General features: G+C 40.4%; 2 protein-coding genes across 2 annotated transcripts; both read right to left on the minus strand.

The window, feature by feature from the left end:
* Positions 1-7,420: 7,420 nt before the first annotated feature.
* On the minus strand, positions 7,421-13,083 carry LOC135444158 (heterochromatin-associated protein MENT-like). The gene is made up of 7 exons (XM_064705400.1): positions 12,916-13,083; positions 12,486-12,572; positions 11,962-12,099; positions 11,313-11,430; positions 10,478-10,620; positions 9,220-9,387; positions 7,421-8,183 (listed from the first exon to the last, which is right to left on the minus strand). Exons 1-7 carry the CDS (start codon positions 13,081-13,083, stop codon positions 7,770-7,772), a joined length of 1,236 nt encoding a protein of 411 aa, XP_064561470.1. The 3' UTR covers positions 7,421-7,769.
* A 3,646-nt stretch (positions 13,084-16,729) lies between these two features.
* LOC135444155 (serpin B10-like) lies at positions 16,730-24,442 on the minus strand. Its single transcript, XM_064705389.1, has 8 exons — positions 24,313-24,442; positions 23,028-23,205; positions 21,934-22,047; positions 20,182-20,316; positions 19,695-19,812; positions 19,190-19,332; positions 18,477-18,632; positions 16,730-17,651 (listed from the first exon to the last, which is right to left on the minus strand). The coding sequence occupies exons 2-8, from the start codon at positions 23,193-23,195 to the stop codon at positions 17,247-17,249; spliced, it is 1,239 nt and encodes a 412-aa protein (XP_064561459.1). The 5' UTR covers positions 23,196-23,205; positions 24,313-24,442; the 3' UTR covers positions 16,730-17,246.
* Between the last annotated feature and the right edge of the window lie 224 nt (positions 24,443-24,666).

Raw genomic sequence — 24,666 nt, forward strand, 5'->3', positions numbered from 1 at the left:
TGGTACACCTGAGACAAACAAGTGTCAGAGGGGTGGTGGCTGCTCCTTCACTTGTTTTAAAATATACAAAGCTGCCAGTATTGTATTTGCCAGTATTTTAAAAAATACAAAGCTGTCAAGTGGAAGACTGCCTGCACCTCTCAAAAACAGTGTGAAGGTATCCCTAGGTAAAATACTGCACAGAGACCACGTACAGTCAGCTAGCAGGTTTCTTTCTAAGACGTGTACTATTTTTTCCTTCTCATTGCTTTCAGTGCCTTTGCCAGGTTTGTTTGGTTTTCATCAGTTGAATACAATTTAAACTAGAAATGTTATCAGAATTTAGACTTGTTTCAAAAACTTATTTGCTCTTTCCCTTATTTTCATAGAGTTATTATTTGATTCTGAGAGACTGAAAAAGAATAATTTCTCACCGTGTTACTTTGGGCTTTTTTTCTATTTGTTTAAACTTCCTGTTCAGTTATTTTCTGCTGAAAAAAAGCTGAATTCAGGTGATTCACTACAGATATATCCTAAAGGCTACTAGAGAGATACAGATTATTATATGTTCTTGGTGTAGATAAACCCATATTTGGAAGCTGTGTCTGGATTTGCTAATTTATGTTTTTCAAGAAAATTATTTTATCTTGCATGCAACCCCAAATAGTTCCTCTTTTAACCAACAACAAATTTTATTTGGTTTCCTGCTGGTTTATCCAGCATATTTTCCATCCCTCTTCTGCTTCTTTTCTTAGCTATGTTTTTGCAGGACAAAACCTAAAAAAACAAATAACCACAACCCCAGGATTAAATTGATTTTTCATGCATGGTTCTGGAATAAACCTGTGCATCCTATTAGTATTTTTTGATCCATCTAATACTTTGATAAATATTACGACAAACTCAGACTTTTCCATTGTCTTCTTCAGAATAAAGACTAATAAAACATTTGGTGAAGTCAGTGTAAGATGGCATCAAGTAAAATTTAAGCATTAGATCAACAACAGCAACTGGGCATTTAAATCCATATTCACCCACAAATTGTGTGGTTAAATCAAAAACTGCAGTCCTCAAAACAGGCTGCTCCCATGAAGTGTCTGAGATGCCTGGAGCCTCTGAGGTCCTCAAGTTCTGTTTGTAAAGCTTCCTTAGAGCTCTGCAACAGCTTTGAAGCGTTCCCAGGAATGCTTCAGAGGGGAATGCCATGCAGCCTAGCTCACACCTAAGCATTTTTAGGTCCTTTACATTTCCTACTGCTGTTCCTGGAGATGCTGGTTCTCCCTGGTGATTAAGGCACCCTTCCTACAGGTCAGGAAATTTTCTGCCCTCTCCAGGCTCTGAAGGTTTTGCCCAACCCTGATTTGCGTTCTGCCCACTCTGCCTCAGCAGAGAGCTTTCCTAAGGGCTACACTTCATAGTAAAAAAATAAACACTCCCTTCCCCTAAATGAATTTTGTGCCATAATTTAACCACGCAGTTCCAAAGAAATTAAAGTGAATTCTTAAGACTTCCAAATAAAAGGTAGTTATTTTTATAGGAATGTCTAATTACCTGAAATCCTGAGAGAAAAGAGTTAAGATCTGTCTTCAGTCAGGGTCTGTGGCAGTCTGTGGGGCAATGAGTCCTTTTGGAAATGTAGAAATATTTGCACCTCCCTTTTCTATCTACATCCTCTTCTGGTTTTTAACAATGTGCACGTTCCCCCATTTATTCCTAGTTCTCCTCTCTATCACTCGCTTTCAGAACTTAGAGACCTCCTCAATTCAAGGTCACTGCTAGTACATGTATGTCCTGGAACATGAAGGCCAGTATTCCAGTTCCTTTCAGGTGTCCTCCACAACCTTGGAGTTTGGCCTGCAAAAAAAGTAGGAATTGCAGAAAATAATTCAACCACTCTGCATTGCCAACAGATATGGTGAAATGATTTTACAGCCTCCTTTTCTCTATGCTCTACCGACTGGGGAAATTAATATAAACTGATCTCAAAGTTATGGCTAAAAGGGAATATTGAAATAGACTTAATCTCATTGATCCTCTGGTTAAATTTGAGGCATCTAAGTACTTGTAGACCTCAGGTCACATAAAGCCCTTATTTTGTACAAAGATATTTTACACTTTTGCTTTTTTTTAAATTATTTTTTTAAGAAAACGCATTGCAATGGAAGTTCAGAAGGTATTTACACAGTCATGTAAGTAAGAGTGCATAAGTCATGTAATAAGAGTGAATTCTAAAATAAGTCATGTAATAAGAGTGAATTGTGTGCTCATTTGAGCTGGTAGATGTTGTTTTGAAAGACTTCCGGTGCTAGCAAAGTCAGTGAAGGTGCTTTAGATACTTACAGGCCCTGCACTGTACTGAGCTTTTTATCCCTCCCTGGTGGACTTAGGGAGTTTGAATCATCCACCAAAAGCTGAAAAGGTACTTGGAAGCTCTGCTTTTACTTTTACTGAGACTGTCATATAAGAGCAGGGATCAAAACCAGGTGAATGTGTAAAACTGGATATCAGCAAAGATGTAATGTAAGATGTAATCAAATGTTTTACTTTAAACCAGTGTAATTCTGATCTTAATCTTTGTAACTCAGTTTAAATTGTATTGATGAATTTCATTTGTGATCATGATCTGTCTTTTCTGCTACATTCAACCTTGGTAAAGAACATCCCCTGCCCACCAGTATGGCTCATGCAGAGTAAACAAATTACCTGCATGCTGACAACCTGTATGGAAAAAGCATCAGTATGAAGTTCATCTTTTGAACAAGGATTATATTTTAGTCCTTCTGTACACTTAAAATCTGACTGCTACATATGGCATGCAAGGTTTCTAGAGAGATACGTGTGCCTTGCTTTCTTCATACCTTTTGTTTTTGAGTGCAGTTTTTGTGCCTTGCATGTTCATCTTATTTTCTTGCTTCAGAAATGTATTGCTGTATTTACTTAGGAGCTTAAGAAATATTTCTGCTTGTATCTTAATATGCTGTTGTTTGTTTTTTAGATAAATTCATAGAAGAAAAACCCCCAAGCAGTAGTGGCACTACAATCTCCAAAGATTGGCCAAAAATACAGGAAGATGAAGAAAGGGTTCTCCAACTGTGTAGACACACTTTGTGGTATGCACCAGCTGCTGCAAGATCCTGTTTGGTAAGAGACACTGGAGTTACAGAAGGAAACATATTAGCCAAGTAAGGGCTCTTGGTTTTGCAGTGCCAGATGTAAACAGTGAGAACTAGTCATGAATTGATGCAGACAGAATGGTAAAAAAAGGTTTCACTGCATCACAATGCCTGACCTATTGACTTCAAGTGGATTGACCTTTGACAAATGGTTATAAAAAAGTTTTTGATAAAACCAGTCATTTTCCCCTGACATGCTGATTATGAAATTTGGTCTTTAATGAAGCCATATTTCATTCCTATCTGGCTCAGGAGGAAAGTTGTATCTTTCTGCCTGATTGACTACCATATTCCTATATCTGTAAATTATCCACTCTGAGTGGGCCCTTTGGGCATTTGTTGAAGATGAGTTCTCTTGCAGTTAGTGCTAGTAATAAGCAGCAGAATTTAAAATCAGTGTTAGACTAAGTCTAATTATGGATTTTTGCTCTGCAAAAAATCCTATTCAGCTATGTTGCTTGGGAAGAAAATGAGACCAAGTGTCACATCTGTTACAATAGAACTGCAAAGACAGGACTATAAATAACACCTGAAAAGCAGGGTTCTTGTGCCTGTTTCTGTTGAAAAAATAAAACCTTTAAAATATGGATGCATTTGCATTGCAGTTAGAGTGGGGTTTTATATGTCCTTGTCTTGTATACTAACAGTACACCAACACTGTAAATTTTCTTGGCTTTATTAATGCAACCTATGTCTACCATTTCTGCTTTTCATTAATTCTGACTACTACAGAGGTGTCAGGGATTATTTTATGAATCTGACATTGTTACTGGAACACAAAACCCCCATGTTTCATTGTAGGATAAACTGAAAGCATGTTAATATGCTGTGTTTTGACAAGCGTGGAATCACTAAGTGACAAGTGGTCTGTGCTCACAATGTGTTTGTGTTGAGTCTTGCTTTGCAAAGTTACTGTGGCTTTTCAAAGAGGAGTTTGTGGACCTGAAGTTGCAAATTTTGATGATACAGAACAAACTCAAGGCTTCTTGAAAACAGTTATTTATTTGGAAGTGCAGTCACGATGCACCTGTTACTTGACTAATGCCTTACAGGGTGTAACAAAGAAGGAACTAGGCTCTTCTCAGAGGTTCCCAGAGTTTTGCATGGCCTGGTTTTTGGTAGCAAGGGGGCCACAAAGGTGGTTCCTGTGAGAAGCTGCCAGCAGCTTCCACCATGCCCAACAGAGCCATTCCCTGATCCTCTGAAGATGGACATGCTGCTGGCCAAAGCTGAGAAAGGTTGGTAATGCCTCTATGATAACAAATTTAAGAAGAAAATAAAAACACACAGTGTTTTTCTAACCAGAGAAAAGGAGGAGGTGAGAACATGTGAGGAAAACGACATGGAGACACCAAGGTCAGTGGAGAAGGAGCGAAGGAGGCGCTCCAGGTGCAGGGGCTGAGATTCCTCTGCAGGCCACGGTGAGGTCATGGTGAAACAGCTGTGCCCCTGCAGCCCATGGGGATCCATGGGGGATGCAGAAATCCACCCACAGCCTGTGGGGAAGGTGCTCATGCTGGAGTGAGTGGATGTCTGGAGGAGGCTGCGATCCAGTGGGAGACTGGGTGGGAAGAGGAGGCCCTTGCTCCCAGGCTGGAGCAGCCTGGCCTTGGAGGACTGCACCTCATGAAAGAATGACCCACACCACAGCAGTTTTGGGAGGACTTCTGCTTGTGAGAATGGACCCATACAGGAGAAGTTCACGGAGAACTGTCTCCCGTGGGAGGGCCCCCATGGTCTCACAAGGGAAGGACTCCTCTCCCTGTGCTGCAGAAGGAAACCCCAGGTGATGAACTGACCAAAATCCCCATGCCCTGTTTCTGCACTGTTGATGGGAAGGAGAGAGGGGTTGGGGGAAGGAAAGGTGTTTAAGGGCTTATTTTATTTCCTATTATCTTCCTCTGATTTGGTTTGTAATAAATTCACTTGGTTCCTCTAATTCACTTTGTACCTCCACTGCCCTTGGAATGTTTTCTGCCTTCATGACATTGAGGTTCATTAATTGAGTCCTTATCTCAATTCATGAACCTTTTGTCAATTTTTTTTATCTCCTCTGCCCTGCTGTGGCAGGGGAGGGTGGGTGAGCGACTTTTGTGGGCAGCTGGTGTTTGGCCAGTGTCAAACCGTGACAGATGACAAGAGGCAATGGGCACAGGCTGAAAACATGAAGGTCAGTCTGAACATAAGAGAGGATGAAGACGGTCACTTATGAGGACGGTGAAACGCTGGCACAGGTTGCCAAGAGAGCTTGTGTATCTTCCATTGGTGGAGACAGGTATTCAAAATCCAATGCATATGGCCCTGTGCAACCAGCATCAGTTTAGCCTGTTTGCATAGTGGGTGGGACCAGATGATTTGAAATAGCCAGACAATTCTCTGTTTCTGCAAGGGTTAGCCTGACCTGAGAGCCAGATGCTGGTTACCATAACAGTAATGCAGGGAAGCACAAATTAAGCAGCTCCAGTGTTGCTTGCAGTAGAGAAGCTCTGCAGCACTAGATGGGTTCCTTTTCTTCTCTTTCACACTTTTCCCTTGTACTCCAAGTCATACACTGGAATGTGTACTCTTCAAGGAAAGCTGAGGCTGGGAGTGGCTTGGTAGCCAACCCAGCCTGTTTGGGTTTGAGTTTTGCATCTCTCGCCAGCTGGCAGTCACTGTGCTGTAGTGAGAGCCTCAGAGGTTCTGTTTTCACTCCTCTTATTTTTTCACAGCCTTCACTTATGTGTTCTTCCACACATAAAGAACAAACTTCTCAGTAAAGCCAAGTGAATAGCACTCATCTGGACTGCACTGGGGTAGGTCCTGAGGGACAGACAACTAAATCCTGAGCTGTGGCTTTCAGGCAAGGGAGGGCGCTGATTTTAGAAGCAGCACTTTGTACAGGGAAGAAGATGTGGAAATAGTTTGTTGAAGTGAGATGTAGTTCCAAGTAGAATACCTTCTGGGGAGGTGGAACAAGTTGTAATTATAGGTGGAATTTTGTTGAGAGTAAATGCTTTTCCAGTACCTCCCTCCTGCAGTAATTGGACTGCCACAATGGCTTCAAAACTTTATGCTATTCCTGATGCCACAGGGATAGCACAACTGCTGCCCTCCCAAGCTGTCAGAGGGAACTGATGCTGCCAGTACAGCATGACTTGTTCATTATTGCACATGGGTAAGAGGGATGTGTGGAAGGTTCATTTTTTTTCACGTTGCTTGTTCACTCTTGAACAAGGTCAAAAGGGATATTTGGAATGTGCTGTTCTGGGCCATAGCCTCTGGTCAGACTCCTTATTTATAGCGTGTTGTGAAGGGTATGTTTGTAAATGCCTGGATGACACACAGAATAGCAGTGTTTGGAGGCCTATTTGAAACCTGGTGAAAATAAGACACAAGTGTGTTAAAGTTTCTCAGCTTTGTCAGTTGGGGTGGTGTGGTGGTTGATTTGGAATGACAAGAATGGAAACATGCTCCAGCTGTGCAGATTGCAGGATACTATAAGAGAACCAAGTAACTCAGTGTCTTGAACAACACAAACACAAGTTCAAGTTTATTTATTTCATTAAATGCAGCTCATGGTAAAATAGTAAGTAAAGCATCAATCAAAATCAAAATTTCACTGGTGTTTCTGTCAATACCACAAATATCTTTGCTAAGATGCACTCATAAGGTACAAATCAAACATTGGTCATTATTACAGGTGGCAAGGAAGCTTTGCAGGTATTAACCAGGAAACAGGTGTAACTAAGTAAAATTAAAAAGAGGAAGCACATTTAAATTCTAACAGGTTTAGATTACATATCAATAAAAAAGGTGGTAAGAAGGCATGTTGCTAATAGTTTGCTTAGCATTTTTGCTGGTTGGAAATCTCAACAACCTTAAACTAAAAAATTTAGAAAAATGAGGGGAAAAAATGCAATGTGATTAGAAATCAGCAATTTAATATTAAGGGTTGGACAATTTTCTCTCACAGTCTTACTTTTTCAGAAAGCTGAAAGAGCAGGAGAGAATGAATGTGATGTGCCTATATACATGTGGTGAGACAAGGGATGGTAAGGGGCATTCTGAGATTATTCTGGATTTGTATTAAATTTTGTTAAATTCCAACAGTCATCGAAATTTGAAATTAAGGTTGTGAAATAGCATTGCAGTACAAATGCAGGTTTCCCAGTGAGGGAAGGAGAGAAAAAGAGAGCATACAGATTTCTACAAGTTTGGTTTTTTTCTTTTCAGGGTTCTTTATCCTCTCTGCAAGAGTCAAAAGAATGAATTGCATTTCCCTTGTAGTCAGCATTTGACATAGGGCTGTGTGCAGAGAGCTTTTATGACTCCACTTACTTTTAAACAACAAAGCCAGAAGAGCAGGTTTGATAAAAAGGAGCAAAATTCTGTGCTTTCTTTTCTGTTTAGGACTGTCTCATTAGGACAATAGAAGGAAACAGTAGAGGGCTGTTCTTTGGTGGCTCAGGATAGTTTCTGTTTGCTGCCTTCTTTGAGGGAGGTTGGTTGGAAGGAAAAGAACAAGCACTTCAGTACAGGTGGCTACATGGCTTAAGGTTGAGATTTTAGCACCACAGTTCACATTTTTTCCATTGAACAGTGAACCTTGGTTGCTGTCTGAGAGCAAGTAATTATTCATTCTAAAGGAGAGCAGAATCTACCAAAAAAAAGGATGCTCTTGGACTTGTTGTGTCTGATGAAGAAGTAGAAAGGGTGGTCAACCCTAAATTTCAGAACATAGCTATCATGTGCACTTGTTAGTTCTACAAGGACAGCAGTAGCAGCAGCTGCCTCAGTGCCCTTCTCATCAACTGCAACAAAAGACTTGTGGAAAACCTTGGAGATCATCACTCTATCCTTCTCTGTCATTCCACTGAAATCTGCATTGCTGCTGAAGGCACTGCGCATTCCCATCCTGATCAGATTATCACTGAGGTCATATCTCTCTTCCATTTCGAATTTAGGTAGGTACAGGTCCACAAGAGTCTCGGTTATCTTCTTGGAGTCAGTCCATTCGGACAGCTTCTCATATGTTAGTTCTCTTTCCAGCTATCATTTAAGAAGGAGAAGGAATTTGGTTTTTGCAGGGAAAAACAATTCATTAACTATGAATTAATAAATTTTATGACAATGTAATGAATTAAACATTTTAAATAGTAAATGTAACATTTAGCTGAAAGCATGAAAGAAGTTGGTTTTACTAATGATCAGAGACAAGGTGTGCCACAAGTATATGAGTCTTAATGCTGCAAAGTTTTGAGCAGTCCCCTTTCCAAATTCATAGTAAAAGAGAGATAGGAAGGGCATTCAACAGCTGCCATCCCCCATGGTAGCTCTTTCCTCTTTTTAAATTCAGTCCTGCTGTGACTAAAATTGCTGTGTGGCACATAGTTTGGTCCAGTTCTATAAAAACAGGTGTTAAAATTATTGCATATATTTCCTTGACAGCTTTGAAACAAAGTGCTTGCAGCAAAGTCTTTCATTGCCACTCTGTATCCTGGGCGCTATGCCACCAGGGTTCAGCTCAGATCAAATGGAGGAAAGCAATGAATGGTATAGACTCCAAGAATTTAACAATCTTGGAATTATATTAACTACAGTAGCAGATCTCATTGTTGTAGCAAATGCAGTCTCACTAAAATTCTAGTTTTTTATTGAGCAGGCAAATGGTGGGAGGGGAGAGGGGGAAAAAGAGTGAGAACAATATGGAAATAAACATCTAGGCCATCGAGAAAATGTATAATTTCAGGAAGAACCTATGACTTTGTATGTGGTGGTGTCTCTCCTGAATGTGCAAGGGAGATTCAGCTGTTACAGATCATGTAAAATTGGGTGTCAGTCAAGGGGGCTGCTGAAGAGCTGAGCATCTGATTATGCAAAGTGTTGCTCTGTCTTCAGTTCCTGCCAAACTAAGGGTGCTCTTATGGAAGAACTTTCTTGGGATTAAAGAAGTATTAAAGAAAATTAATTCAGCTAGTGGATGAGGTCAAGCAGCATGATAGCATGTCCTCAGATAGGGAGATATTATTGTCAGCCTGCCCTTCTGTTTTTTTAAATGACTGAGTAGTATACAAAATGGTTGTACCTGTTCGAGACCCGTAGTGTTGTCTTTGATGTCATCAGGAAGGAGGATGAACATACTGAGTTCACGTTTCACATATGGCAACTCAATCATTTTGAAATTCATTGCTTCCATGATGAGGACTGGAAATGTTTTTCTCATGTACATCATCTTTACAGGCTTGGTCTTGTTCTGGAAAGTGTTTTTTTTATAAGTAAGAAATCATTGAATGGAAGGGTGATGATGTCTCAGTGCAGGGAGAGGAAATTTTATAAACTTTTAAAACAGTGATTTATTATCCATTTTCCAAAGTTTTTCTTGACTGAACAACATTGCTTATCTTGGTGTCTGTCCCAAAGCTTTTGTAGGGGGCTGAAGAGATATTTTTCTCTTCTCCCCAAGAAATGCCTAAGGAGGAAGGGAGTTAAAAATGTCTGCAAGGATTAGGGGTATGGAGCATGTGTGGGATATGGCCTTACAACACTCTGGCAGAAAAGCAGCTGTGGTTTAAGAGGATGAGTGTTTTGCAGTTTATCAGTGATAAACTGATAAACTCCTCTCTCTGGTGATAAAAGGTAATTGCTTGGAAAAAAAAGCTGATTGCTTGAGAAAAGATAACTCTAGTGTGAGAGCAAATGAGCTCATGAAGAGAAGAGTTCCTGGGAGACAGTCACTTTGTCAGGAGTGTATAACTTCTATTAACATCTGTATCCCTTCATTCAAGGAAGCAGAACATGTGTATATGCTAACCAGAGAGAAGAAGGTAGATTTTGTGGAAGTTGCACAGAATTCTTTAACTGAATTCATTAACATCTCTCCTGGGTACATGCCATTAACCTTGCTTCTAGCCTCATGCAGACATGCAGCAGTTCAGGGCACCCTGTTGCAGCTGTGTTTGAGCAGGAAGGATTGTGCCCAGCCTGGTTGCACAGCGCAGAGGCCTGGTGCTCTACTCAACCATGACATGTCATGTAGTTCCCATCCGTGGAGCCTGGACTCTCAAAATCATGTTTTTACAATTTAGTCAATTTTAGCACTGCTTTACTGAAAAGTTTTAAATGTCTGTAGTGATTTTGGAAACATTAGCTGTTACTTGGAGCTCACTAACATTTACCTGAGCACATCCTAATGTTTCAGTGAGCTGAGAACTGACAGATTTTGCTGCAACCAGCTTTTCACAGGATCTAGTTACCACAGGGCTACCTAAAACACTTATGAAATGGAAAGATTTCAGCAATAGATGTTGTGACCAGGTTGTTTACAGTAAGAAGGAGGAACTTACCTTGCTCAGTCGGAAGGGTTGCAGTTCTGTATCTTCTGCCTTAAATTTTGCTTCCCATTCTGCCTTGAAGTAAATGGCATTTATCAGGATCAGCTTGGTGGAGTTTGTCACATCTCGTGGACCCAGCAAATTCTTGATTTTGCCTTTTGAAAGCATAAGAGTCAGGTTTCATTTCAGTGTAGCACAGTGAGGACATTTTGATCAGTTTTTCTCTCAGTTCAGCTTCTCAGTAAAAAGTCCATGCCTCAATGCTCTGCTCCCTAAAAGGCTCTCCTGAGATAAATCAGTGTAATTCTTTACACTCTCCAAAGCTGTTTCCTGACCTGTCCTTCTGGCTGACAGTGATTTACTCCTCCTTCCAAAGCTGTCTCAGCTTCATGGCAAGCAGCTAGAAGCAGAAAGCCTCACTGACTGGTTACAGCAGGTAGAAGGAGGAGTCCCTCTGCCCAGTGCAGGGTGGTACAGCAAGGCAGGCCTCCCCCCCTGCCCTGGAGCACTCTGGTAGGCAGAGGTGCCTCTCCCCTCTGTCTGCTCTGCCAGTGGTGCAGCACCAGGGCACGTTTGTGCCAGCAGACCAGCTGCTTCAGAGCACTGTGGAGACACTGGGAATCTCCTCAGGGAACTCAATGAGGCCCACATCAGGTGTTTGGAGCTGCTTTAGCGTGCTGCTCTTTGTCTGTTCTCCCACCATGTCTCTGCTCACTGCCCATATCCACTTTGGAAGGCGTGACTCAGCTGCTGCAGTAGCACCTGGGGAAGCAAGGGCACCTGCCCAAGGGAAAGGGCAGCCTGACTTTGTGGGAGAGCAAAGATGTTGGGGTTGAGCCCAGCTTACCCTCAGTTTGTTTTTCAATCCAAGTGTTGATTTCCTTTCCTGTCTGTTCTGGTGCTGTTTTAAAGTTAACCTTCTGTGGCTCTGCTTCATAGTAGCTCTTACTGAGCTGTATGTATGTCTGAAAAATAACAAAAAAGTGAGCAAAAAAGGTCTGTGCTAGAGAAATAAGCTACTTTTAGTCCCAAAAGGAAGTTGTTGGCTCTTATACTTGATTGATTCCTTGACCTGAGGACTGCAGGATCTTGCCTGTTATTTTCTGCTGGACTGTGGGTTAACAAGTAAGAAATAACCAAAGAACAGAAATTTCACATCTTTTGTTCCAAGATTTATCTGGAGAAGTGAGGAAGGCTGCATGCATCCTATGGATGTGCTTATTTAATTTCTCATTTACAGTTTTATATATTGAGGGTTCCAATACTAAAGACACATTTCATGTAAAGGGTTGTAGGGATCTACAATACAGTCAAGGGCAATGCATCCTTAAATTCTGTGAGCAGACTGACTGGTATTTTCCAGTTAAGGATATCACTGGAGTCCAGAGCTCCTATTTGCAGTATTCAAGGTCAGCTTCCCAACTGTTCTGTTAATGGCAAGTAATTTAAAAGAGATTTTTGCACTTTTTCTTCCTCTTCCCTGAGATTTAACTTACTGGCAATAATAGGAAGGTTTTTTCCACGTAAATGCGGTTGGCACTTTTCAGGGAGTAGGTGCTTCTGGGTTTGTTGATGGCAGTCAGGAGCTTCTTGAAGCTAGAATGAATATCTGCAGTTTGCTTGTTCTCAGGATCCTTGGAAAAAGAAACCAAACATTCAGCAATTTAATTTTTGCATCAAGCTTTCAAAACATGCTAAGCAATGCATATAGGAGAGGGATTTAGGTTCCTCTTCCTTACTTTTTATTTTCCCAAGTTTACCATCACTGCAAATTTGCAGAGCTCTGTTTGTGACTGGATTAACTGAATTGTCATATAACAAACCTTCCAGACTACCCCACTGACTCATCCTTTCAGCTTCTGAGAGTCTGAGTCAGTGAAAGGAACTGAACATCATCCTCCTGTGAAGTATGGCTGGGGTTTGTACTTTAAAGAGGAGTGCAGACAATAAATGCTGGACTCCTAAAACTCTATCTGGACATTTTGGTTCTTTATAATGGAATTTCACTTCAAACAGATACCGATTTTCTTCTCTTTGGTCTCCCCCGAGAAGGTCTGGCCACAGAAGAAGCAGCTTCAGCTCCTGCTCCCACGGTGAAATGAAGGACCTGCAAGCAGAGTTTTCAAAGATAAGAAATAGGCATGAAGGGCCTTGTGAGACTTAAAGTCAAATGGGGATCAAATGGTTGTCATGTTTCTCTCCTTGTGATAACTCACTGTGCTATCTGCTGCTTAGGGGACTAATCAAAGGGCTGCTGAAGATGTAGTGACAATAAATCCCATGGAATAACAATGAGTAGCACCATACCCCTCCCAGACCACCAACACTGTGCTCTTATCTACATGCTGCAAGGCAGAACTCCATTCCACAGCTGTTTCTCCCAACAGCAAGAATGGGTTTGTGCAAATCCAAAAGGTTCTCCCCACAATAATAGTACAAAAGTAACCTACCTCTGCCATCTCAGTTGCTGTAGTTCCTTTTGCTCCCAGGTATGTCAGAGCCAGAGCAGCTGATATGCTCCAAGGGGAGAAGAAAATGTTTTTTCCCTTGTTCTTCTCATTCAGCTTGTTGAAAAGATCAATAGTAAAGTTGCCAACTGATGTGGAGACCACTTCCATTTTTACAACCTGGAAAGACGCAACAAACAGAATTGTACTCTTTGAATGTTTAAATTTTTGTACATAGTACACTTTAATGAGAACTATTGCATGTGCAAAACAATCCCTTTAAGCCACTAAAACTAATAGCATAGTTGTGTGTTTATCTTCCACGCAGATACTGGTTGCCACCTGTTAGGAGCACCAATTTCTTTTAGGTTTTTTCCCTCTACAGCTGCAATTTTCTTTGTGATTCTTTCTGTCTTTGATCTCCAAAGATGTGCAGATTTATAACCTCTGTATTTCTTTCCTTTTTTGTTCTTAACTAATGATTTGTGAAAGCAACATTCACAGGGGAAATTATATGCATTTTTAGTACATTGGTTCACATTTTAGTACGTTCTTTGAGTTTCCCACTACTACATTTGGATCTGTATAGAATTGACAGCTGATACTGCAAAAGGATTTAGGCATAATTTTTAGGCTCATTTGCTTTTCCTGGCCAGCGACCTATTCTGAGTAGTACCATGAACAGCAAAGCTGTTGTTTCTATTTAGACTTACACGGTTTATTCATTCTGTGTACCTACCACCCTTTATGAATGTTCCAGCAATTTTTTTTCCCCCAGAAACTGCCAGATGCCTTGAGGTTATGACTGCTCTAGGCTTTAAGATATCTACCCAGTAATAGCTGCCTCCTGTAATTTACCATTTAAAAAAACAGAAATGCTTAGATTATTCTCATTGTCTTATCTATGGAATGGAGCAACAAAAATTGTGGGGCAATCTCTGAAGTCTGCAGATATTTATGAAGTGATTGGTTTCGAGACAACTACATTCTTTCTGGTAGTCAGTATGCCCTCAGGACCATGTCTGTACCAGAGTGATTTTCTTTCGTTAGAGAACACAACCAAGAGAGCATCAGGATGGGAATTTCTCTTTTTAGCTAATGAATACTCCTCTGAGTCTCTGGCTTGATAATGTGCAGTGCTATGCCTTCATCTGAAGTACAGAATTCTTTTATCAAAATGAAGATTTTACTTGTAATGCAGTTGCTGCCCTAAGAAAACTTTCCTGCTTGTGAATAATTCTGCCCCAAATTAGCAGTTTTCCATAGGCTTACAGCATTATTTTCTCTAATGGTTGACATTTAGAAAAACACAAGGCAAGAATAATGCATTATTACGCAGGTGTATTATCATTTATCCATACAGTCACACATGGAACAGATTGCATTTAAAAACACCATAAAATTTACTTAAATTGATTTAAATATTTACCTTTAATCCTGTGAGAGAGAAGATTTAGCTCTTGTCCTCAGTCAGGTTCTGCATGTGTGTGTTAAGCAATTTTTAAATTAGGGAACACAGTACTGCTTGCCCCTCCCTTTCCTTTTTATCTGCATCCAGGTTGTGCCCACCTACCCAAAGTTCCTTTCTACCACATCCCCAAAAGATCTTACAAAGTTTTGGCCTTTTTGTTGACCTGGTCACTTTTCAGATTTAGAGATTTCAAAAGGACAATGGAATTAAAATCCCAAGTCTGTTGTTGCACCACAATAGCCTACTGACAGGATAGCAAAGCAAGCTGCTGATTCTGAAGGTTTTCTGGTGCCATGGAGATAACTGCTGTGTTGTTTTAAATAAGTGAATTTTAAAAAGGTTACACAATACTTTGCTTTGGTTTCTAGATTTAAGCAGATATTGAGGGTCTGATTCTCCGCTCTGTGGCTCCTGAGTTTCAAATGCAGTACCTCAGCATAAAACACTAAGTTTAGTGATTGAATTGGACACTGGGAGTCCAGCTTCAGGCTGAAGATTATTAGGAACACAGAGACAAAGCTGTGAAGGAGGGCAAGGGAGGGAGACCCTACTGGTTGGTGAGGAAATCTCATTGCAGTCATGGTTGGGAATCATTTGAGACAAACACTGCAAAACCCTGAGTTGCTGCACAGCAAGGGGGAGGGCAAGAATTGAAACAGCTCTGCTGGGAGGGCTCAAGCAAAGACAGAGAGACACAACAGAGGTAAACATGGTACAAGAGCTGCCACTTTGAAGTCCCAGAAGAGACACAGTGATGGAAGAAGAACAAGGTGGTAACAACTCTAAGACTCTAGAGGGCAGCGGAAGGAGCAGGAAAGGAAGGAAATTGTACTGTTTGCTAAGCATTGTACTGCAAGCCTGATTACAGGAATACAGTGGCTCAAGAATTCTAAAAAATGTCAAAAATCAGTGTTGTGCAAGGCAGTGAAGAAATGCCAGAAAATAGGCAAGTGCTAGTTTTAGTATAGTGAGTACGTCCTCCACAAATCTGGATAGGAGAAAAGTCAACTGAATGGTTAGGTGGTGAGAAAGCCCAAGCCAGGAGACTGCCAAGTCCCAGAGATATATCTGTGAGCAAGATAATTGCCTTTGCTAGTCAAGATGCAAGGAAGCCATACAGGGTGAGAAAGGGAGATTGCAAGGCAGAGTGGCTTTTGACAAGAGAAAAAAAAGAAATCACAGATATTAACTGAAAGGGGCATCCAGAGATCAACCTCCTGCTTGGAGCAGGGCCATGAGTAGATAAGGTTAGCCATAGCCCTTCCAAGGATGAAGATCCCACAACATTTCCAGCACTGCTCTTCACTCTGGGAAAAGGTTGTTCCGTAATGTACAACTCACTTTTCATATGTTGTGGCCGCTGCCACTCAGTAATGATATGGCACTGCCAAAAGGACATCAACTGTGTCATCTTTGGAACCATGCTTAAAATAGTGAAGGAGAGAGAAAAGGTGACTCGTATTTCCATTGACTTTAAAGGCCTGAGTGAGTCTGTGTTCATGTTGTCATAGTTTTGTTTCTCCTTGGCCTTCCAGGTGTGACTTTTCTGTCTTTATTCCCGAGGCTTATCCATGGGGACATGCTGCTCTTCCATGAGGTGAAGGGCGCATGGCAGAATTGGACTGAATGCACAGGGATCCAGTGTCATGTTTCACAGCTGAGACAGGCAGAAGGCATTTCTCTTGGGACTCTAAAGGGATAAAGCACATGCTTCATAACACTTTTCCTATGTTACCTCCCATTTGGGAAGCAGAGCCAGAAGGGACCCAGGGAGCAGCTGACCACTTGAATGAAAAGAGAAAGGATGCAGGGACAGTCAGCTGTCTCTGCCAGGAGAAGGGAGTTCTGCTGTTTCAAGAAAATGTGTTTGTAGTAAGATAGCTGTTGGTGTGTGCAAGTCCTTTAAGAAACCTGGTCCTTTGTTGTGTGTTGTGAATTCATATATTCAGGAACATTCCCTGCAAACATGCATGATTGATCAGGGCACTCTCTTAGGAGAAAGAGTATTGACAGGAGTAAATATGACCTGGGAGATTCATATTCATCTTCCAGAAAGCACTTATGGCCATTAGTATTGCTTGTATTAGCTGTAGACTTGGTTCTCCCATTTTACCTTGTCTCAAACCAGTGAATAAGTAGCAAAGTAAAATGAGAGCAAATCAGTACAGTGCTAGGCTGGACATAGTGTTGTAAGGGTGAAAGTTTACAAAGGAGAAGGTTGTGAGGCACATGTGTTTTATTTTCCTAGCTCTATAGTGCTGTTAAATATTTTCCAGTTGCTGTGGGACAGAGATTAGAAAGTACATGTGTTAACCACTTTTTGAACAAAAAAAGAAGCACCAGTATCAGGAACAAAGGTGATTTTGCAGGTTTATTTCATTGCCAGTTCTGCCAGACTGCAGTTTTTTACCAGAGTTGGTAAAAAACTGACAAGAATGTGGGTGAGTAGCCTGCTTTGGGGATCAGCATGAGCTGAAACCAATGGAGATGCAGCAGCATTCTGCAATATTTTCCTGGGTTTTCATCTTCTTAGGTATCAAAACTTTAAATTTACTGGTTGAGCTCAACTCAGTCCGTTCTGAATTGTTGAAGTTCAGGTTCAGAAAGTGCTAAAAAGACACAGTCATGTTCTTCTTTGCACAGTTGGGTACTTAGCGTGTGCAAGTATTTGGGGGGGGTTTTGCCAGGAAAATGAGCCAGAGGCATAAATTTGAGGTTATTTTTCATAAATACTCTCTTCAAACATTGAGAGATTTGTCAATAGTACAGGAAAATTAAGAAGTGCACGGGCTATTGAGACGTTCTTTTGGTGTGTATTTAGTTCATTTTTGTTGTTGCAATAGCCTGTTTAGTAATCGAGCTTCTAGGGGGAAGAAAACCTTCCCAAGAAGAGGATAGTCTTGGTCTTGTTGTGCCTGATAAAGAAAAGGAAAGGGTGATCTGCCAAAAAGATAATAGTAGCACCAAGACTTCGTGATGCCAGTGTTGCCGCACTGGCAGCAGCTGCCTCTGTGCCTTCTTCATTGACTTCCAGGTAACACTTGTGGAAAACTTGTGACAAAAACAGATCACCAGTCTTGGACATTGCTGTGAAATCAGCTTGACCTTCTGTGAAGGCATCTTGTATCCCCATCCTGCTCAAAGTAGATTTGAGGTCATATTTCTCTTCTAACGTGAACCTGGGCAGATAAACTTCCATGTTCATTTTCTCCATTAGTTCTGGATTTGTCCATGCAGACAAGTTTTCAAAAGTCAGTTCTCTTTCTAGCTGCAGTAAGTAAAAAAAAATCAGAAAATTAAAATATGTTCAAAAATTTGGGCTATTTCTTCTCTTAAATGGAGAACTTTTCAAGAGGTTGTAAGAGTACAAGAAAAACAGTAATAAAACAGCAGTTTGGAGATATGTTGTTCTAAATGAGAATGTTGTTCTATAATATATCAATGCAATTTTTGAAATGTTCTCAGTAACTGTCAGGGAATATAGTAGAGCTATGATAGTCTGGCTGTTCTTCTCTTCCCAGGGCTGTCTTCCCTACATTTTAGAATTCACTGAAAAGAGCTTTCTCCTGCCTCTCAAACAGCACCTTAAAAAATAAAATTTCTTAAGGGCTTGTTATCCAAAGGCAGAATCCGGCTTTTTACAGAAGGTGGCAGTATCCATACATATTCGTTCTGGACATCCTCGAACATAACAGAGGCTGCCCAATTTTTGGTGGGTTTTTTCCAGAATGAAATCATATCTGTCTGAATTGGTGTGGACAGCAGTGGATCTCAGCAGGGCTGGTTTTTTGTCCTCATTTTTGTTCTGCTGGAAAAGAGGTAATCCTATGGGGGTTGGGTTACCTGTTTCCAGGACTTATGAACTTTAGCAACCACAGACATGCTGGCTTCCAAGACTAAGAAATCTAGTCTGAGCTTCAAGAGCTTCAAGCTCACAGTACCAGACCAGATTTGGGATTTGCTTTACTTTGAGCCTCATCAGTATCCTCCTTCCTAGAAACATGACTACAGCCTGGTCTTTTACCTCACACATGCCTTAAGTAGTTAATGACACACTTACTTTTCCACAGTAATTATGTTCTCAATTTTTTACCTTTTGTAAGCCAGAGATGTCACTTGGTAGCAGGATGAACATGCTGAGGTCATTATTGACGTATGGAAGCTCAAGAACATCAGCCTGAACTGATTCTATGTAGTTTAAGTTAAATTTATCCCTCAGGTACATCATGGGCACTGGTTTAGTTGTATGCTGCAACAAATCAAATGGAACATTTTACATTTGTACTCTGAACAGTAGAAGGACTAAGTTAAAGTAGCACAGTTTACAGGCTGCCCAATGTGTCTGAGACATCCTAATGGGTAGGACACAGAACACAGGATCTTCAGAGGATCCCTGCCAGGCACTGGGAGGCATGGCATGCTACCTGAGATGTCTCAGATGACACCAGTTGTAGGAAACTGTATGTCACACTGATTTGCTGAATGGTTAAAAGTGAAAATGTAAAGAACTAAACCATACAGTTTTGTTCTCCTCTATTTTTTTCCTGCCTTTGGAGAATGGAAGCTTTTTTGAAGTCAGCTTCTGATAATTTATTTGTGCCTCAGGGCCTGGTATGTGTGTGAAGTTTTAGTGTTGAAAGTGTGGTGAAATAAATATACTGAATGCACTGTGTGCTTTAAATGAAATAACTATACTGCCACATGGATTTAAAGGGTGACAGGATTTCTCCCTCCCCCTCCTCTACCCCCATCTTTTTCAGGTTTTTCCCTCTGCAGTGTAGGAAATAGGGCAGTATATTGCCATACCATATTTATTCTGAAAGGCCTTTGCCTGGTAGCTGCAGCTTCAAACTTTGTTGCCCAGTTTCCTTTGAAGTAGAGTGCATTTATCAGGACTAGCCTGGTGAGTGAATCTACTGATCCAGGAGGCAGCAGATTCTGGATTTTACCTAGAGAAAACAGAGGGGCAATCACACATCTGTACAGTTTCACTATTTCAGTCTAAGAGCTGGCACAGTTTCCAGGGATATAAACCAGGGAAATTTTAAGTGCTGCCATAGCACTCATCCAGCTTGAGATTATTTGCAAATATGTAGTTACTGGGGTGATCTTGATTTACAAAGAAGAATAAGCCATATTCCTCACACACTGAGATGGAGGACACTAATTTTAGTAAGAGCTTGTTGGTAGATGAGTAATTTAGGAAAAGTCTGATTTACCTTTCTGAGGTGAATTGATTACCTGCCATGGGCCCCTTGGGCACAGAGAAGCCAAAATGACTCCTTTTTGATTTGGAGAGGCTGGAACTCACCTTCAGTCTGTTGTTCAACACTGGAATTGATGTCTCTCCTGACTGCATTTGCTGCTCCCACAAAGTTGACTGATTGTGGCTCTGCACCGTAATATCTCTTGGCTAAAAATAAGTATTCCTGCAGGGCAATAGAGACACCTGACTTAGGTTTGCTGCCTGCCAATATGAGTACTACTACAGCCAGAGATGAAAATTACATGGGCACAAGCATCGTGTTTTCTCAAAGGAATAAAGTTGTTTTTTGTGGAAACACTTGATTTAACCATTCTCATCTAACCACATCTACAAATCACTCTGAAATTAGATACACATCCCAAAAAACTAAAATTTTAGTGGCCAAAGTCTAAGGAAAAGTATCATAGAAAATATTAAAGATAATAGCATAATTTGCAAATGTAGCAAAAATATTTAAAAGTATATAGCTTATGTTGCCATAGGTTGATCATGAAAATTAAATGATACTGCATAATCTAAATAAAAGTCTTACCTTACTGAAAGGCAATGATTTTTCTCCATATAGCTGGTTGACACTTTTAAGTAGGTAGTTTCTAGTGGGTTGGTTGATTTCAAAGCTGAGTGCTTTAAATCCAGTATGGATATTATCTGATTTGCCAATCTCTGTCTTGGAGAAATAGAAATAAAAAGGACATTATTCATCTGTTGAGTAAAAAATCCTGGTTTTTTTCCTTCACACTGATCCAAGTAAAGTATTTCTTTTTGGGTGATCTGTTACCTATATTACAACAGAAGAGGTGCTCTAAACTGAGCGTCAAATAAAAGAATCATTTTAAAGTATTAGAAGTTGCAGGTGTGGTATAGACACACATAGACACTCAGTGTGTGAGTGTCTTGGAATGTAAGTGTTAAGAGCCTGAATTATGTAAAATATTTAAGCGTTTAGAAGTGGATATTGTGAAACTTTGGATATCCAGAAAACAAAAGTCAGAGAGTAATTCTTAAACAATGCATGAGATTTGGCTCTATCACTCCCTTAATTTATTAGGATTACATGGAAGGTTTGCCCCTAAATTTCTTAATGTCTCTCTTAATATTTTATGGTTTGGGTTTTTTTAATGTTTCAGTAATTGCAGTAAATTCTCTATATTGAAGTGACAGGACTAAATGACTGTGGGTTCAGAGTCTCCAATGAGCTCAAGGAATAAGCTGTGAATTAGTAAATTAAAAATCTGCACCTGTGCTGTATTCATCTCATCATTATATCAGAATCAGAGGCACGAACAGACCTTAAATCTCCAAAGTGTTAGAACCCATAGCACTACCCATAGGGCTACCCACAGCACTCTGTAATTCTTACAGTGAGGGCAAGTGTTACTCATGAGGAACAATCCCTTTCCTATTCATGCAGTGCAAATGAGATGTTGACATAACCCCTAAAATAAATCTTCCCACCATGGGATTTGGCTGCGGGATGAAGATCCATTCATCAAAACTAGCAATAGTTGGGGTTTTGTGGGCAGACTTCAGGGAAATAGCTCAACCCCCTAGTGAATAAGGATGACGGGAAAGAGCAGGGAGAAGAGTTTGTTATCACAATCTTTGAATTATAAACTAGGAAAAAGTCTTTACTGACTCAGAGGGATTACATTTGCCCTTCTTTATTGTTCTGCTATATTAAATTACATACAAACTGGGACAAAATGCCTGCCAGTATGACAAAGGCTTATCTCAGGAATAAAATTATTCTCATTTCTCTTAGATTTATTGCAGGCAACGGGTCTACTTTGGAAAATCCCAACATGTAAATTTATACTGTTAACTTCTCAACTGACATGGAGGCTAATTTCTAAAATGTATCAAGAATAGGTAGCCTGGAAAAGTTAATGTTCTGGTTTTCTTTGTCTTGATGCTACAATCATATGTGTGGAAGAGCGTCTCTTTTCTTGGGATTAGCTCTCTGAGCTAAGAACTGTGCTAGCTTTTAAATATTAATAATTTGAGAAAGAAATCTGTCCTCAGAGCTAAAGGAAAAAGATCAGAAGATCTATTGATCATCAAATGTTACATTTTGCAATTTGAGGTTAGATTATGCAATTCTGTGTAAAAGGGGGAAGCATGCAATAAGCGTTGCATTAGGTGAAGGTATCACACAATGCTGCACCAATTCATTTTGTACACTAAATGTGAGGAAGGCAAACATAAGCAAACACAAATGTGGAAGGAAAATACAGGAAAAAATTTGGCCATGCCCATAGCTTGAGCACCAGTTTGGGTGAGATACCTTCTGGAAACATGCACGTCGATTTGATAGACTGTCTTCTGTTCTGGCATAGACCTGCATTCTTATGGTTGTGGTGACATTTTTGGCTTCTTCAGCTTTGTTGAAGTGAAGTACCTGTAGTGGAAAAAGCAATAAGAAATGCAACAATAGAAAATTTGCTGTTTCAGTGAATTTTTTCTGTGACATCAAGGGGACTGGTAATGATGACAGTCAAGCTCAGATTTTATTCTTGTGTCGAGTCCTTACTGAATATGAAATCTTTGTCTAGGTCTCAATGCCCATGTGTACAAAATGGCTTGTGCAAACTAAGCTGAGGGCTGCAGGGCAAAACTCTTACTACCTGTCCTTTGTTGAGGAATCTGCCTGCTTTGAGTTATGCCTTGAGATGACCTGTTAATACCTGGAAAGCGCCAATTACCCCCAGATGGATTCTACCAAAGGAGAAGTCTTAATGGAGCTCAGCTATGTATTAAAAAGCCGGAAAAGTGTGCAGGCAGTTCCATGCCTTAAATCCCTTTCTCTGGACTTGTTCACCTTAACCAGACTACAAAGGGGTGCAAACAACCTTGGAGCACTTTTCGGAAGAGCTGAGTCTTTTGTTTTGTTTTGTTTTCCCTTCATCCTAACAGAAGATCACTCCTTTTTTACCCTGCTGGGTCTCTTTTGTCCTATAAATCAGGAGTTAGATCACTGCAGGTGGGACAATTTCTGCCACAGCAGAAGCAAACTCACAATCCTCCCTTCCTCCAGCAGGAGCTGGGTACCTGCATTAGGTGTTTAACAACCATGCATTGGGACTGTTCTCACTGTCCCCTGATGACACTATGAGCTTTGAACAAGTATGACTTGGCAATTTCAGTAAGTAATTTTGCCTGTAAAATACCTACCCCAAAGAAAGGGTTGTAGTCTCAACATAGTTTTTCTCTAACCTTGTAGATGTGAATTTATGTTAAGCAAAGTGTAAAACTTGAAATAACTATAGAGGAGAGACCCCAGAACTCTTTTCCTCTGTTTCAACACAGCAAATTTCTGGCATGGACATTACTCCAAGAAATCAACCTTTTCAGACAGCTACTTTTGAAGCCCAGACTCACCTTTGCCATCTCATCTGCAGTGTTACCTTTGGCTCCCAGATAAACAGCAGCCAGGGCAGATGAAATACTCCAAGGAGAGAACAAAATATTCTTGTCACCATCTTCCTGCAATTGCTGCTTGAAAAAGTCAAGAGCAAAGCTTGTGTTTGCTTTATTCAACGTATCCATTGTCCTGAAGCTGCACAGAAAGACAGAAAAGATGCTATTAATGAACCACTAACTGTGATTGCTATTTGTTTAGAAGCTCCTCTTCACTGTTTGAACTTTTTTTGTGATTTAAAGGCTTCCTAACAATGTTTATATAAAGAGTGAGAAGCATTAACTGTTATAAAGTCACACAAAGTTTAGCATGTCCTGTTTCACTGATGGCAACACCTATCATTTTTAGGGATGAACCAGCCTCTAGCTGTGTTTCGTATTTGTTCACCAGGAAATTCATTGCACTGCCCTTTACAGCATCTTGGAGTGATAGTTGATAACAAATTTTGATTTTTTGTTACTCAGCAAAGCCTGGGCTAGACACCACCGAAAAACTGTCTCTTAAGACAAATTTTATACTTCAATTTGTTCAAGAGCCTTTTGATACTCATCTCTGTAGTGAACAAATACTCTGGTAACAGGAGCAGTCAAACTATTCCTTTAGGTCAAGACAAAACTCATCTTCCTATACTTGAGCAAGCACTGGCACTGCCCCAACTATTGCATGCTAAGCATCCTGAATTACCTTTCTGACTTTTAAAAATGTCCTGCAACCCTGTCTTACAGCACTAGCCCAGATCCCATCTTCCCAGTTCTTCTGCAGTAGAGGCTTTCTATATTCAGCAGACCACAGAGGCTGCTATTTGTTATTTGCCTTGTGGGCTTAGCTGAGGGTTCTAGTCAGGGACTAGGAGTTATTTTGGTTGGTATAGGATGGCATTAGAATAAAAGATAGTTTGTGACCTTAATAGCTTGCAAACCAGGAGCTAAACTGGTACTTCTAAGCACTATAAAGTACAAGAACAAATTACCTGACTTGGGCAAACACAATGGTTCTGAGTGTTGTGATATATATGCTAGTCAGTGAGCTCTAGAAATTATAGAACTCTGAACAATAAGCTGTCTTCCTGTATATTTTTAAGACTTTCATCTTATAGGCTATGCCTGTGCAATCTTAAGTTAATTACTTTCCCCAAGGATTAGTTGTTTCCAGTTCAGATACCTGATTCCTTTTTCCTATTTGTCAACAAAGCAACATCAGCCAAGAATAAGTAAAATAAATAGTATCTAGAAGTCATTACAGTACCTTGTTTTGCGTAGGGAGAAAGCCTGCTGCTCTGGGTGTCTCCAAGGTTTCTGCAGCTGACATGAAGGGTAGGATGAATTTATAGTGCGCCTGGCCGGTTCTGCAAAGGTTCTTATGACTCATGACTCTGCAATGAGATTTGCCCTATAGGCCACATCCCTGTGGAAGAACTGAATCACCTCAGAGTAGGATGTGAAGTGTTGGTAAGAATGATACCATAGAAGAATTTTACAAAAGTGACGGCTTAAGTATTTCTATAAACACTTTTGTGGCAACAGGCTAGTAACAACTTGAACCCACACTACTTTGAACAATCTTTCCTTTGTGGTTTGGAGAGTTTAAAAAAAGGCAGTC

The sequence above is a fragment of the Zonotrichia leucophrys genome, chromosome 2 (assembly GCF_028769735.1).
Source record: "Zonotrichia leucophrys gambelii isolate GWCS_2022_RI chromosome 2, RI_Zleu_2.0, whole genome shotgun sequence".
NCBI lineage: Eukaryota > Metazoa > Chordata > Aves > Passeriformes > Passerellidae > Zonotrichia > Zonotrichia leucophrys.